The 13597-nt window shown below is 38.1% G+C and overlaps 1 protein-coding gene across 3 annotated transcripts in view; it reads right to left on the bottom strand.

Moving 5' to 3' along the window:
• The window catches only part of LOC131061255 (probable sodium/metabolite cotransporter BASS5, chloroplastic), a 132235-nt gene that overhangs the window by 10055 nt on the left and 108583 nt on the right, over positions 1 to 13597 (bottom strand). For all 3 annotated transcript variants that reach the window (XM_057994822.2, XM_057994821.2, XM_057994823.2), the window contains 4 exons: positions 8470 to 8663; positions 8130 to 8382; positions 2409 to 2662; positions 2209 to 2291 (listed from right to left, as the gene is read on the bottom strand). In XM_057994822.2, the coding sequence (XP_057850805.1) occupies positions 2209 to 2291; positions 2409 to 2662; positions 8130 to 8382; positions 8470 to 8663 (784 nt within the window). The remainder of the gene's footprint in view (positions 1 to 2208; positions 2292 to 2408; positions 2663 to 8129; positions 8383 to 8469; positions 8664 to 13597) is intronic.

Here is a 13597-nt window from a genome sequence, read left to right as displayed (position 1 = left end):
ATAAGCTTTGTAATGACTTTGATGGGGTTCACTAAGTTTTTGAAAAAACTATCTTTTTAATTTTAGCTGAAAACTTTGTGTATGTGTAAAGTTGAGGACCATTTATGAATGAAAATCAAATGACAGTTATCTTTGACTTCGAATTTGTGTGTCTGTGTTTGAAATTTGATTTCTGTGAGAATCTATTTCAAGAAAGGATCTGTCATAACTTTCTACGTATGCAGAAAATATCAGTGGAATTCATCTTTTAAGCTTTTTCATTTTGTTTTAGTGTACATGTGAAGTCTGTCGGCTTTATACAAAGAATTATATATGAATCAATGCTTGCGTTCATTTGGTGTTGACTGGTGAATGCAATTACCTTTCTGTGCTTTCTGGTGAAAAGTATAATATTGGTTGTGCGTAATTTGGAGCTGATTGAATATTTATTAAAGGGAGCTGTACCTTAATTCAGAGGTTAATCAATATAATGATTTTCCAACTGTTTGGTGAAATTTGTCTTTCATTTCTTGGGCTAAAGAGTACAAAAATTAAATAAATTGTGAGAGACAAATCTGTTTACCAACACATGGTTGGTCCTTGTGCGGGTGCTTTAAAGTTAACTTTTGTCCTGCTGCAGGTTCTATATCAAATTGTGGATCTAGAGGTCAGTGTAATGATTTCTTGTAAGATACATGGCATTGGGGCGGAAATCAATCTCTTGCCTTCATGCCACGTCCTCAGTGCTCAGTACAAATCCAATACAAGATGCCATGATTAATAGTTCTCTTAAAGGAATATTGCTTGCGAAACAATCGAGCCAGATGTTAATTGTATGAGTTTGGATTGTATGCAGGCACCTCCATTCATAAATGCCTATCAAATCTCCCACATGTAAACATGTGCAAACAACTCGAATGAGGGATACTCGATATCTCTCTGGCAGGTGTTTGGGCAATTTTTTCTATTTAATGTTATCTGTCCTTGCTCTTCCCACACTTCTCTTTTAGCCACAACAAAAATAGAGATAGTTCTAGAATTCATGGGGTTGTCTGGTTCAAATGGCATATTGCCCACAGAACCATAGGATCTGAATCCCCATCAGGAAGTGGGAATCCCCAGTCTCTGGTCCATTTACAACAGTCCATATGCAAAAAGTCTTCACCTGGGACTGTGACAAGGTGGAAAGGGCTATCAAGGTGATCGTGGGAGAGGAGCTACTGGAAGCCACTGCACCAAGAAGCCTCTACCCGTCTCAGGTGGTGTCTATTTTCCTTTCCAACTGTTTTGATCTTCTGCAAAACTATGGGCACCTAGTATAAATTGCCTTTCAATTTGTTAAACCTAAGTATTACGGGGAGATATTTTAGATAATGCAATCTAAAACTATGATCTGCACAAGGGTAAGGCAAGGGTTGGGGGTCTGTTCCCATGCAGATATTTATGGAAAAAGCCCCTGTTTGTCAAGATGTATGAGGCAATGAAGAAAGGGCTAGATACTAATAACTGCAGATTTTTTGAGCATGAGATGGCTTTGTTTGGTAACCTGCTAACCCAACCTGTGGCAAACCATTTCTCGGAGGTGTTTTATGTGCTTCACTATCTTAAAGTGCACAAGCAACATAAGAAGCCGAAGCTGGAGCTTGTTCATCCAGACCCGCAAGCACACTCAACAATACTAGCATGGGCTCCAGATGATGCTGATGCTGAAGTGCAAGGCAACAACAATGACGAAATTGCCAACATGGAGGTCGAGGAAATGGGAAAGAACAGCCCCAATAATTGAAATAGTCCTATAAATGTATATTTTTTGGGGAGAGTCTAGTTCTCTGTTTTGCCTGCCATTCTTTTACTGTATTGTGTTATCTGGTTGGGGCCCCTGTGATTCTATGTACTTGATGCTTTCTCTGTTCAAACTATGTCTATTATGGAAACATTTTAAATATTAATAATTTAATACTATTTTCAGGCCCTGCGCCTTTTGCCAAAAAAAAAACAAAAAAACTTACCAATTAAAAAAGGATAATTTATTTACTACATGCAAGATAAACAGACAAAGAAGATGAAGGATCAAAATTCTTTAATCTCTATCTTTCACAGTTCACACTTTGCGTACAAGAATGGGGGATACAGCCATAGAGGTCAAGGATGAAATAAAATTATAAATAAATGAACTATAATTTCAAATTTTTTTAGAAAATATTAAGTGGGAAAGTGCAGATGACAAACCGAAATAGCTGAAGGTATCCCTACGAGAGGATCTTTGAAGAATTTATTTGCAAGAGCAAGGCCTAAAAGACTGCTCTGCATACCTGCAAAAGGAAACTCAGAAGTCTCAGACTTCAAAAGGCTAGATTTCATTTTCAACCATTCTAAAGGACTATTATTTCTGTTCCGATTGCATGATAAGCAGAGTAGTTGATATTTACCTGTCTGAAAAGAAATGGTTCTCTGAAGACCTTTTACATAAGGTGTTGTTGAAAAGGCAAAACCAGTGAGAAAATAACCAGCCACAAAAGCTAATGCATGAAATCCAACAACGAGAATAAGGATGGTAAGTCCAAAAGGAGAGCGAATAGCATTGATATTTGTTGCCAATGGAGCTCCGATACAAAGCGAAGTTACAAAAACTGACATTGGTGGCAGCAATGGTCGAATTACTGAACAAAGTTGGGGAGCAAACCTTAAGAAGACAAATGATTAATCAATTCAGAATCTTAGTGGACAAAGTAGCCAACTAAAATGATGATAATAATAACAGTAATAAATCTGTTCTATTTTTGTAACTATCCTATTTGTTTACACACAATGGAAAGACAATGTACTGTAGATTCACTTTGTGTTTTGATTAGTTATTAAAAAATGTCTAACGATGAAGATCCAAAGTGTCGGTGATCTAAAAATTAACATAAATTTTATTACTAAATATTCATCTATTTCCTGATTCAAGAAGTTGTAACCAGAACTGTATTTACTTTTTCCAGCAGATCTGCACCTTTAGATGTAGAGGAGTTACTTCTGACATGTCTTTCATCTATGCCTATTTCAATCCTCCATCCAGATAATGCAATTAAATCCATTATTTGCTATTACACTGTGGTGGATGGTTTTCCCTCATATACTTATGTAGATTGGAGTATAGTTGCCCTCCTTTTGTTTTCCCATGGGGATGGTCCACCTTGAATTGTCTTATCCTATGGTGATTGCTGCCAGCTGTTCTTCAAAACTTGCTTTTAACTAAATTCTTCCCACAATTCTTGGCATTCCATTCATCACGGATGCATATGTTTAACTAGAATCAAGTATTTCTACCACAACGAGATGTGTCATCTACAACAAGCCACTCTTTTTTTTCACTTAATTGAAGACAACTAGAAATTACCTGTATTGGTACTGTCCCTCTTATTTTGTCCACTGTCTCTACTCTTTAAAAGATGAAAGGAAGCCCCATGGTACAGAAAATATGTCTAATTCTATTCTATCTACTAGAAGGACTACAAATTTCCACTATAATAGACTGGGAAAACTAGCAATTTTTATCCTCGTGGAGCCAAGATTCCTACTGAATTATACATTTTCCCCCTGCCACTTGGCTCCCATTGGAGAAAATGGATTTTACTAGAAATCTACTGCCAATGTTGATCAATTCATGTAAAATACATAAGAGTATTTTGAAGTTAGGTGGACCTCAGATCTGTTTTGATGTTTTCACACATCGCCCCATTGCAAATGGGGACCCCCACTTTCTCGCTTTTAGTGTAGATGTTTTGCTTAGGTTGTCTTAGTTTAGCAGTAGTTTCCTAGTTTTAGCCTTTGCTTATGAGAGGGTGTCATGTCAAAATGTTGAAATGGTGTTAAAATTGTTAAAATGATCACAAGTGTCGAATTGCCTTGCAGTTTTGATTTATTCTTGCTAAGTGTTGAGTTTCAATTTTGCCTTGAAATGTGAGCGAAAATGATAAAAATGTTGCAAATTGGTGTGATTTCTATGCGCAGGTGCTAAAGGTCCCTATAGGAGTCGTTTTTTCACTCCTAGGAGGTAAAACAAGTAAAAAATGCACAAAATCTTGATGGACCCCTTTCCCCCACTCAAATCAAGCTAAAATGTTAAAAGTCCCAATGGAAATAGAATTTCCATTGAGCGAAATGATAAAATATGATAAGTTTGGACTTTTACAGTGTCAAAATCATCATAATCCCAATGGAATGTGTTTTTACCCCATGAAATGAAGGCATAAAAGTGAAAAATTCCGATGGTAGGTGTTTTTCCATTGAATTTTGAGGGCATAAATGGACTTTGTCCCGATGGAGCATGATTTTTCACTATGTTTTGAGCAAAAAGAAGTGATTTTTATAATGAAAATGGTGTGTCTTGATAAGGCGTGTTTTCCCCCTCATGGACAGTGTTTTTGGGAAAATCCCAATGCATCTGGATTCTCCACTAAGGTTGTCCCGATGGAGGTCATTTTTCCACTCAAGGCAAATGAAGTGTCTCGATGACCCATGTTTTTCCACTAGGCTAGTATTTTGTAATATTTATCCCACATTCATTGTGGAGTGGAACAAAATGAGGTAAGAATGAATAAACATGCAAGGACTTGAGCAAGTTTATGTGTCCCGATGGAGGTCGATTTTCCAATGGGGATAAAATGATGGAAAATGACAAGATTTTCATGTCCAGATGGGGTTCGATTTTCCCCTGGAAGATATTTTGATAGAATTTGACAAGTTTTAATGGGATTTTGAGTCCCGATGAAGAGCGAATTTCCACCAGGGGGTATTTTTACATGAAATGACCAAATTTATTTGTCCAGATGGCCATCGATTTTCCCTTGGAGTGAATTTGGGGATGCAAATGAATTACGTGATGGAATTAATTTTGCCTAGATGAAGGTCAATTTTCCCCCACCGCACATATTTAATGATCAAGCATGTTTAAAAAACACCAAGTGTTGAGATCCCAATGCCCATCGGTTTTCCTTTGTGCTGGTAAAGATTAAGTTTTATCCCACATTGCTTGTATGGTGAATTTGTAAGGCAAAAACATGAATAAAAGACCCAGCCCAGCACTTATATTATATTATATTGCGATTGATGTGACAGTTAGAGGGCTGATTGAAGGTGCCCCATTATTGGAGAGGGTGTGATTTTGCCTGAGTGGCCGATTGTGCCACCATTGGAAGGATTTGTGAGCCATCAAGTGCAGTGACATTGCTGATTGGAGGGCGATTTTGTTTGAGTGTGCGTGTGGCACCATTGTTGAGAGTTTGTGACATCATTGGAAGGGTGCCATTGCTAATCCAAGGTCTGAAGTCTCATTTCCAGCATCATTCTCAGACCAAACATCATTTCCAGCTATCAACTTCGGCCAAGGCATGTGCATTTTCAGTCAAGTTTGGACAAATCACCTTGTGTGTGGAGGTGTGCCATGGCTGTGGTCACTCCCAGCCATTGAAGTGTGATTTATATGTGTGTTCTCAGACTTCAAAGGGACAAAATCAAACCTGGGATATGCCAAAGACAACAAGATTCTACCTTTTTCCAGACTTAAGGTGTATTCAGACCTCAAACCAAGAAGTTCAAACCTGGGAAAGTGTTTCAAGTATCAAAATCTACCATTTTTTGAGTTTAGAGAGGCGTCTTCAGACGTGGAATGTTTTTACCGGCCACCATTCTCAGACTGAAGGGTCATTCCCAACCATAGATTCAGGCAAAACGTGATGATTTTCAGCTAAGCAAGGGCAGATCGCTTCAGACAAATGAATTGCACCATAATCAAGATCACTTCCAGCCATTGAAGTGCAAGTTACAGGGGTGTTCTCAGACATTTACACTCAGAAATCAGAACTGAGACAACACATTTGATGGCAATTTCCTCCATTTTATGATTTTACAGGGGTGTCATCAGACTTATTTATTGCAATCAGACTTATCCTAAGTTTGAAAATCAGGTTTTCTGAAGAAATTTTTTCCAGATTTTGATCAAATCCTTTGTATTTTCCAGAATTATGTTACATAGTTCCAATTTTCTGATTGAAATCAGAACCAAAGTTAATACTGGAAAATTAACAATCAACTTACCCATCAGGAATAAGGACAAAGTAAGGAACATAGAAGTGTCGTGATGAGGTTAGAATTTCCACTCCATCAAATGGTGATCAAATCAAACAAAATTTTCAAGGACAATGAGTCCCGATGGGGGTCAGATTTCTACTTGAGGGTAGAATTACAAAGGGACAAATCAATTTAAATGAAGACCAATAACAAAGGAGTCACTATAGGCATGGAATTTCCACGAAGTGAAGGAATGGGCAAAGATATTGCAGATGTTTTAGGAACTGATCTATCCTTGTGATGATCGATTTTCCACCAAGGTTGAAATAAAGTTTATCCTATTGGTGCTTGATTCAATGTTTGTTTACTTTGCAAGTGTACTACAAGGAAGGGACGCAAGATGATCGAGGCTTGATGTGAAAGAGGATTGCCCAAGGCAGGGAGGAGACTTGAGAAAGATATATTTCAATGAGGAAGATCAACATTACAAGGATTTCCAAAGGCAAAGACGTGGACTAGATCAAACACGAAGAAGCTTCACCATGATAATGAACAAATGAAGGAAAGAAAAATCCAAGACATGGTCATAAGGAATTCCAAGCATCATGAAGAATGTTCAAGGCAAATTGATTAAGTTTACAAGGCAAGTTGAGGTGACATCCCAATCACCATTCGTTCAATCAAATGGCACCATGTCAACATTCATTCAAGGAGGGAATAGGTGACACGAGGCGCTACATCAAATATTATTTGTCTTACCTACCCTCATCTCTCATTGGCCAATGTAATGGTGGTTGTAACAAACTCTAATTAGGGTTTTATTGTAAAATCTCAGCCATTGATCTTGAATCAATCTGAGCCATTCATTGTAATGAGACCTCTATATAAGGCTCAGTGCTCTTATTCGAGAAGGTTAATAGTTAGCAGTAGAAGAGTAGAAGATAGTTGGCAGTTAGATCATTAGAAGTTAGGAGTAGAGTAGATTAGGAGAAGAAGAAATTGGTGTTAAGGCTTGTAAATAAATATACTCTTTTCATTGAAGATATGGTGAAATGTGTTGTTCAACAAGTTGCATGGTTTCCAATTCTCATTTGCTTTCATGTTGATTAGATGAATGAAAGGAATTGTGAATGATTAGTGGTGAAATTCGTTTAATCCATACCACTAGCTTCTTGCTGATTGTGAGTTTGCCTTATGTGGTCAACTGAAATGTGAATCGAATTTAACTTCAATTATTGCTCGTCCATTGGTATGCATTGCCTTGATGGTATTGATGTTGATGGTAGTAATAACTTTACCTTAGAAGATTACACTAGCTTTGTGGAGTTGTTCATTGATGTCAAAGAAAAGTCTAGTAGAGTCTCACCAAATCATTCACTACATCCTACATTCCTAGGACTAGATTAGACTCTCTAAACCCTTTCTTTTTGAACTTTCTTTGTTAGTCCCGAGTTCCAACAATTTCCAAGTATTCAAGCATTCATGTACAACGTAAGTCCCCTTGTGATTTTAACATTATCACATCAAACCATTGAGCTTATCCACGAGTCAAGACCTGACATTTCGTAACCTTGGAGTTGTCTCATTTGATCGCGAAGCATAGCATTTGAGAGACTTTGTTCAAGAGAGAATAAGATACTTTGGTATTTTATTCTGTGTTCAATAGTGCATAAAAAACACATCAACAAGATCTTTAATAGTTAATAAAATAACAAGTGTTTTTTTTTGTTTTGAAATATGCAAAAGTAAGAACCAATACTAAAGAAAAGCTCATCTTTCAATTTTGGAAGAGCTGTTCATTTCTAGAAAGAATATATGGAAGACATTTACTTTGAATTTGACCCCAGCTCCTCCATCCTCCCAATCCCCATTCCCTTCCTCACCCTCTCCCCAATCCCTCTTCTCTCTTTCTATGCATATATATAATATTTAGGTTTGAATAGACCTTTTATGCAGACACCAAAGCATGACTAACATCTTATTCCAAAAGAAAACAATTTCTCCAATGAAAACTAAGATAGAAAAGTTCAACTCAAAATAATCAGCAGAAAATGAGTTGTTTTCATTAGTTGGGGAGTAATGAGTTATATCCATACTTGTTCAGAAGCAAGCCTACTGCAACAGGGGCAACTACAATTTGCATAATACTACCCATCATTCCTTTTACATCAACAGGCAGTTGCTTGCCTAGCAACAGAAGGGTAAGAAGTGGTGTAGTGATGACGGCTGAAGCAGTTGATAGAGCTGTCATGACTATGCTCAAAGGAGCCATGGTAGGCTCTGTCAGAAATGTTGCATAATTTGAAAGTTGGGCCCCACTAACACATGATATCAAAATTATTCCTGCACCTGTAGATACACATCCACGTCTGATTATTAACTCTTAAAAGTTTTTAAAAGTACAATAGTTAAATATTGTCTATCAAAAATTTATACCAATGGCCTCTGGAAGATGGAAAATGTTCACTGCAGCATTTCCAACAGCAAAACCAAGTAAGGGCTTTATGATGATTTGTCCGATGTAGCCAGAGGCTATAACTCTTGGTTGCTTAATGGCAAGGATGAAGTCCTTTGCACTTGAATTAATGCCAACAGCAAACATCAAAAAGCCAAGTGCAGGAGCATAGTACCTGAAACATGATGTGAAACACAATCTTTATATGTATATTAATTAGCTTGATACATTTTGAGAGATCTTGTATTTAGGAGAAAAAAATAACTAGCCTACCATTTGACTAATCTCAACTTTATGCAAAATCGATGAAAACTTATATGTTCTTTATGCTATATTTTTTAAAAATATTAATGCATTTTTTATGAGTAGGGGTTGTACTGGGTCTCCTGCCCACGAAAAATCCAAGAAATGCTGGCAAAAACTGAAAATTTTGAAATGACACTTATTAAAGCCACATGATATCAAATGCCAATTTTCGGAAAGATGCTAACATATTATTTTGGATATTACCATATTGGAACTTGGATCTTGAAAAAACTGCCAACATTCAGGATTAGATACAGAACAAAATTAGCATTCTCCCCATACAGCCACTTGTACAAAACAGGTACTGATGACTAAACCCAACCTTGCTATAACAAACTATATTCAACAGGCACTAGCACCCTGCTGCAGACTCAAGCCAGCAGAACATCAATCCTCCCCAGACCATAGTCATAGACCTTGTACTAACCACAATACTAATTTTTTTTTTTTACCTTGTTCCTTCCCTCGAGGAGCTCATTCTATTGAATGAAAACTAGAGTCCAAACCAAAATTTAATTAGTCAACCAAGAAGCCACTTTTCAAAGATTTTTTCTCTTATATTCAAGAGGGCGTCTAGGTTCTATTGTCAAAAACTATAACTCAACACCCAGTTTGTAAATTCCATGCCTCTCAACTCTAACTCAACACCCAGTTTGTAAATTTCATGCCTCTTTGCTAGGGAGTGTTGGGTCTTGTGGTCCAAGTGGTTTCTTTTATATATTTCTAAATAAATGTATGTGGGACATGCTTCTCGCGTGTGAAACACCCCCACCCCCTTTAGAGTTAGTTGATTCACTTAGAAAGTAATTAATCTAATTCCTTTTGTTAGTCTTATTAGTTATTTGGAAGATCGTTGATTCCAGTATAGGTGGTTGGGAAGTCAGTTCACAGGAAAAGGTGAACGTGTTTTATAAAAAGGCATTGTAATCAATGTAATGAATATCCCAGCATAATATATATTTATGATCCCTGGTTATGTACACTAGTGGCTTAGTTTCTTTTTTATATTTTTTCCTGGGCTCATCTTCCAACAGTGTTATCAGAACAATGGAAAACAAAAAGCAGGGGTAATATTTTAATTATGAATCATGACTGTTACATTGTATGGATTGACCAGACAACCGGGATTAATACCAGCATGTTTGCACTTGAGAAATGTGGGAATGTTATTAGATCTTTTATCAAGGTTGAGATGTCAAGGATTTAAACATAGTGGACTTCATAATTAAGGAGTCGATTGTTTCTATCTTCAAAAGAGTTGAAATGCAAGGAAAGGCAGTGTTTTCTTATTAATTCATCGTTGCAATGCCCTTAACCTATTGATTGTATTGGGATATACGCAGCTAACTTATGGCTATGATAACCTTTAACTAAGTTATATAATCATTTATAGTCTTATATAGGTAGTTAGTTTGCCTAGGTGGCATCCAAGGCACAAGTATGAAGCTAGTGGTTAGTTTATGATCATTATATTGTAAATCGTGTTCATATTGGAGGACTTTTGGAAGTTTTCCCCCTCACAATAACTTCTTATTCGCAAATATTATCAAGTATTTGCAACATTTTCTATTGTATTTTTCCTTGCTCAAATTATACACGAGGTCAAATTGTGAAGCACATATTTTTTTCAATTTGACATTTTTTTCTGATTTTTTGAGTATTGATCAAGAATATTTTGAAGCTACTATAGTCCAGATCTGAGGTCATTTGGAGTAGATTTGAAAGAGTCATTGTGAACTTAGGATTCCACCAAATGCGCTCCCTATTGGGAAAGGTGTCTCAACATTGCTCCTAATGTTAAGATTACAAAATGTGTTATTTTTTAATATAAAATGGAAAAACTCAATTTCTAGGCTATAAGCTTAGTTTTTGCACAAAATAAAAATTCTCAGTTGCTCAACACCATCTATGGCAGTGCCCCTTGCATAGATCTCATCAAGACCGTCAATTTAAAAAAGAAGGGGCCCAATTGGCCACCAGATCAAAAGTTATGGCCTTCGGAAGTTTTCTTAGGAAATATAAAATATTAAAAAGTGGTTAGGCATAAAAGAGCTGTAAATGGGAGTTACACCTATTGACCAACTTATGATGCATAATATGACATCATAAGGCATCTTTTATTGGGGGATTATTTGAGCACCACTTTTGGGTGGTTTTAGCTCATGGGTTTCTAATCACCATTTGATGGTTTCAAGTTTTGTATCTCCTATATATTAGATGCTTGAGATGGAGGTTGTGTATAGAGTTTTGTACATATTGTTAAGCTATAAAACTTCCTCCAATGTTTGCCGCTACTAATAAATTAAATACAGGAAATAATAATGGAATGACAATGCATACCAAACACACGACACTAAAATATTTCTTTATTCACACATGCAATTATTACAGAGAAGAGATCAAAGATGGTCGGCCAAGGATTGCAATAGACCCGACTAACGTGTACTACTTCCTTGGCGGTACACGACATATTTAAAGGACTCGACGGTTGCCGAGAGGTACACAACTGTCAACCAACCGACACATAATTACCCAAGAGTGACAACCCACTTAATACAATTAAATAATACATTGTCAGGTAACCAAAATTATCAAACATAACAATATGCATTTTATGCCAACTACATTATCCCCCCCAAAAGAAAAAGTCATCTTCCAGACGACAAGTAAACATCAAGTAATATCTCGAAAGACTAATGACAAGAGTGTAGTCCAAGGCTTGTACTGGACAATCCCAACATGTAGTGTACCTGCCAAATCAAAAGGGGGTTTGGGGGCAACGCCTTCAACGGGGTCAAGGGGTAGTGCCCCTTGCGGGGTCGAGGGGCAGCGCCTAGGGCCCCGCCGCCAACACCAAATTTAGACCTTCAAAACCATACAAAAATCCATTGCGTACAACATTTTTATGAATTTTTAAGAGGCCAAAAACATCGTTGATGAAGCCAGAAAATGAAGATTTCATTCCCACCACCTGCTTTTTCTGTCCTTCCCATACAGCCTGACCAATTACGACTTGATACACATTGCGTACGGTCTGAAACATAACACGTACGACCTGCACACCTATGTGCCTATATGGTTCGATGGATGCCCCATACGTCCTAGGCTTTTCCTTACGTACGACCGAATCTACATGGTTTTGATGCTCTTCATGTACGATTTCGTACGACTCTTCCGTATGGATTCCTAACAATGCCGCCTTGCCAAGCTGATGATTCCGTATGGTTTCGTAAAACGATTTTGAGTTGCATATGCCCTGCTTTCCGTACGGTAACTCGCCTTTGCCGATGTCCTCTTTTCGTACGGGTTCGTATGGTGAATTTGTCTTTCCTGTGATCACCTCCCACCGTACGAATTTGTACGACAACCTTCCACCAACACTCTTCTCCTTTTGTACTAGTTTGTACGGTTTCCCCTTGTCTTCCAAAATCCATATGGGTTCGTATGACAGCTTCCTACCAATGTGTTGCCCCTGCTGTACGGATTTGTACGGTTTTCCCTTGTCTTCCAAAATCCGTATGGGTTCATATGACATCCTCCTGTCAATGTTGTTCATGTACAGGTTGATGATGTTTACGTACGCAACCTCGTACGGCATACTGATTCTTCCTTTGTGCAATGTGACTTCTTTTGTGTACGACTTAACCTCTACGTACGGCTTGACTTCTATGCATGACTTCTTCACTGTGGCGTACGCTCTTCCTTTCTTTTGTTTGCGCAGGGTACCTCTGTGCGGGCCGTACAACACCCTCTCCCTATGTTGTTTCTCCTCCACATATGACATTCGTGCTTCCTTGTACAATATGTTCAACTTGATGCATGTGGCATACAGCTTCACCTCATACAGCCTCCCCAACTCCGTGTGGCCTCCTACTACTTGTATGACTTGATGTCCTATCGGTAACAATCATTGATGGCCGCATGTGGGTATAGTTGCGCCAATGCTCTCTAGTGATGCTTCTACCCATACGGTCCTACTCCATACGACTTCCTTGCCCTAGAAAATATTGATGGTTGGCCCTCTGTCTTCCTTCACAACCCTCGCATACGGCTCAACTTCCAATTCAAACTTCCTTCTTTTGTACGGTGTCTTCTCTTTGTTCGTGTATGATTTTTCACATATGGGTTGAACCCCCTCTCTTCTGTATGGCACTTGTTTGATCTCCTTAACCATGTTCAACTTTTTCAATAGATGCACCTCCTTACCCATGTACGGGTTCCCACCAAACCCATATGGCTGAGTATTTTGTTCCTTGTCTCCTCGTCGTGTAGCCTCACTCCTCCCCTCCTGTACCAGTTTAATACCTCCATTATTAAATATTTTCTGATTGGCCAACTCCATATTTTGCCGTCTAAATAATTTTATTTTCTTTGATTCCCTTTTCTTTATGCTTCCATTTTCCATCGTCATATTGTCAGATGTATTGTCCTTAACTTTACATGTTTTCATTGGTTTCGCTTCACCTCGGGTTGTAGCTTCAAGGAAATTACATGTTGGCGAAAATACCTCATGGTCTTCCATCTGCTAGTGGAATAGTCCATTCAGGGAACTCGTCTTATCTTCAAAGCAATCTTCTAGTTCAAGCACCCCTTCATCATTGGGTTCCATACCTTTCCTCCCTTCGTCCATACCTAACTCTCCACCCTCAAACTCAAAGTCAGAGGGTGCCAATTCTTCACTCACTGCCTGGTTCCTCAAGTCAATGATGTGCTTCCTCCCATCACTCTCGATCGAGAGTGTGTTCCGCTTCCACTTATCATTCGCCTTAGCAGTAATCAACCATCCCCTCCCGAGGAGTGCAT

The sequence above is a fragment of the Cryptomeria japonica genome, chromosome 11 (genome assembly GCF_030272615.1).
Source record: "Cryptomeria japonica chromosome 11, Sugi_1.0, whole genome shotgun sequence".
Lineage (NCBI taxonomy): Eukaryota > Viridiplantae > Streptophyta > Pinopsida > Cupressales > Cupressaceae > Cryptomeria > Cryptomeria japonica.
The sequence above is the reverse complement of the archived record's forward strand: the minus strand, read 5'-3'. Positions and strand labels throughout refer to the sequence as shown.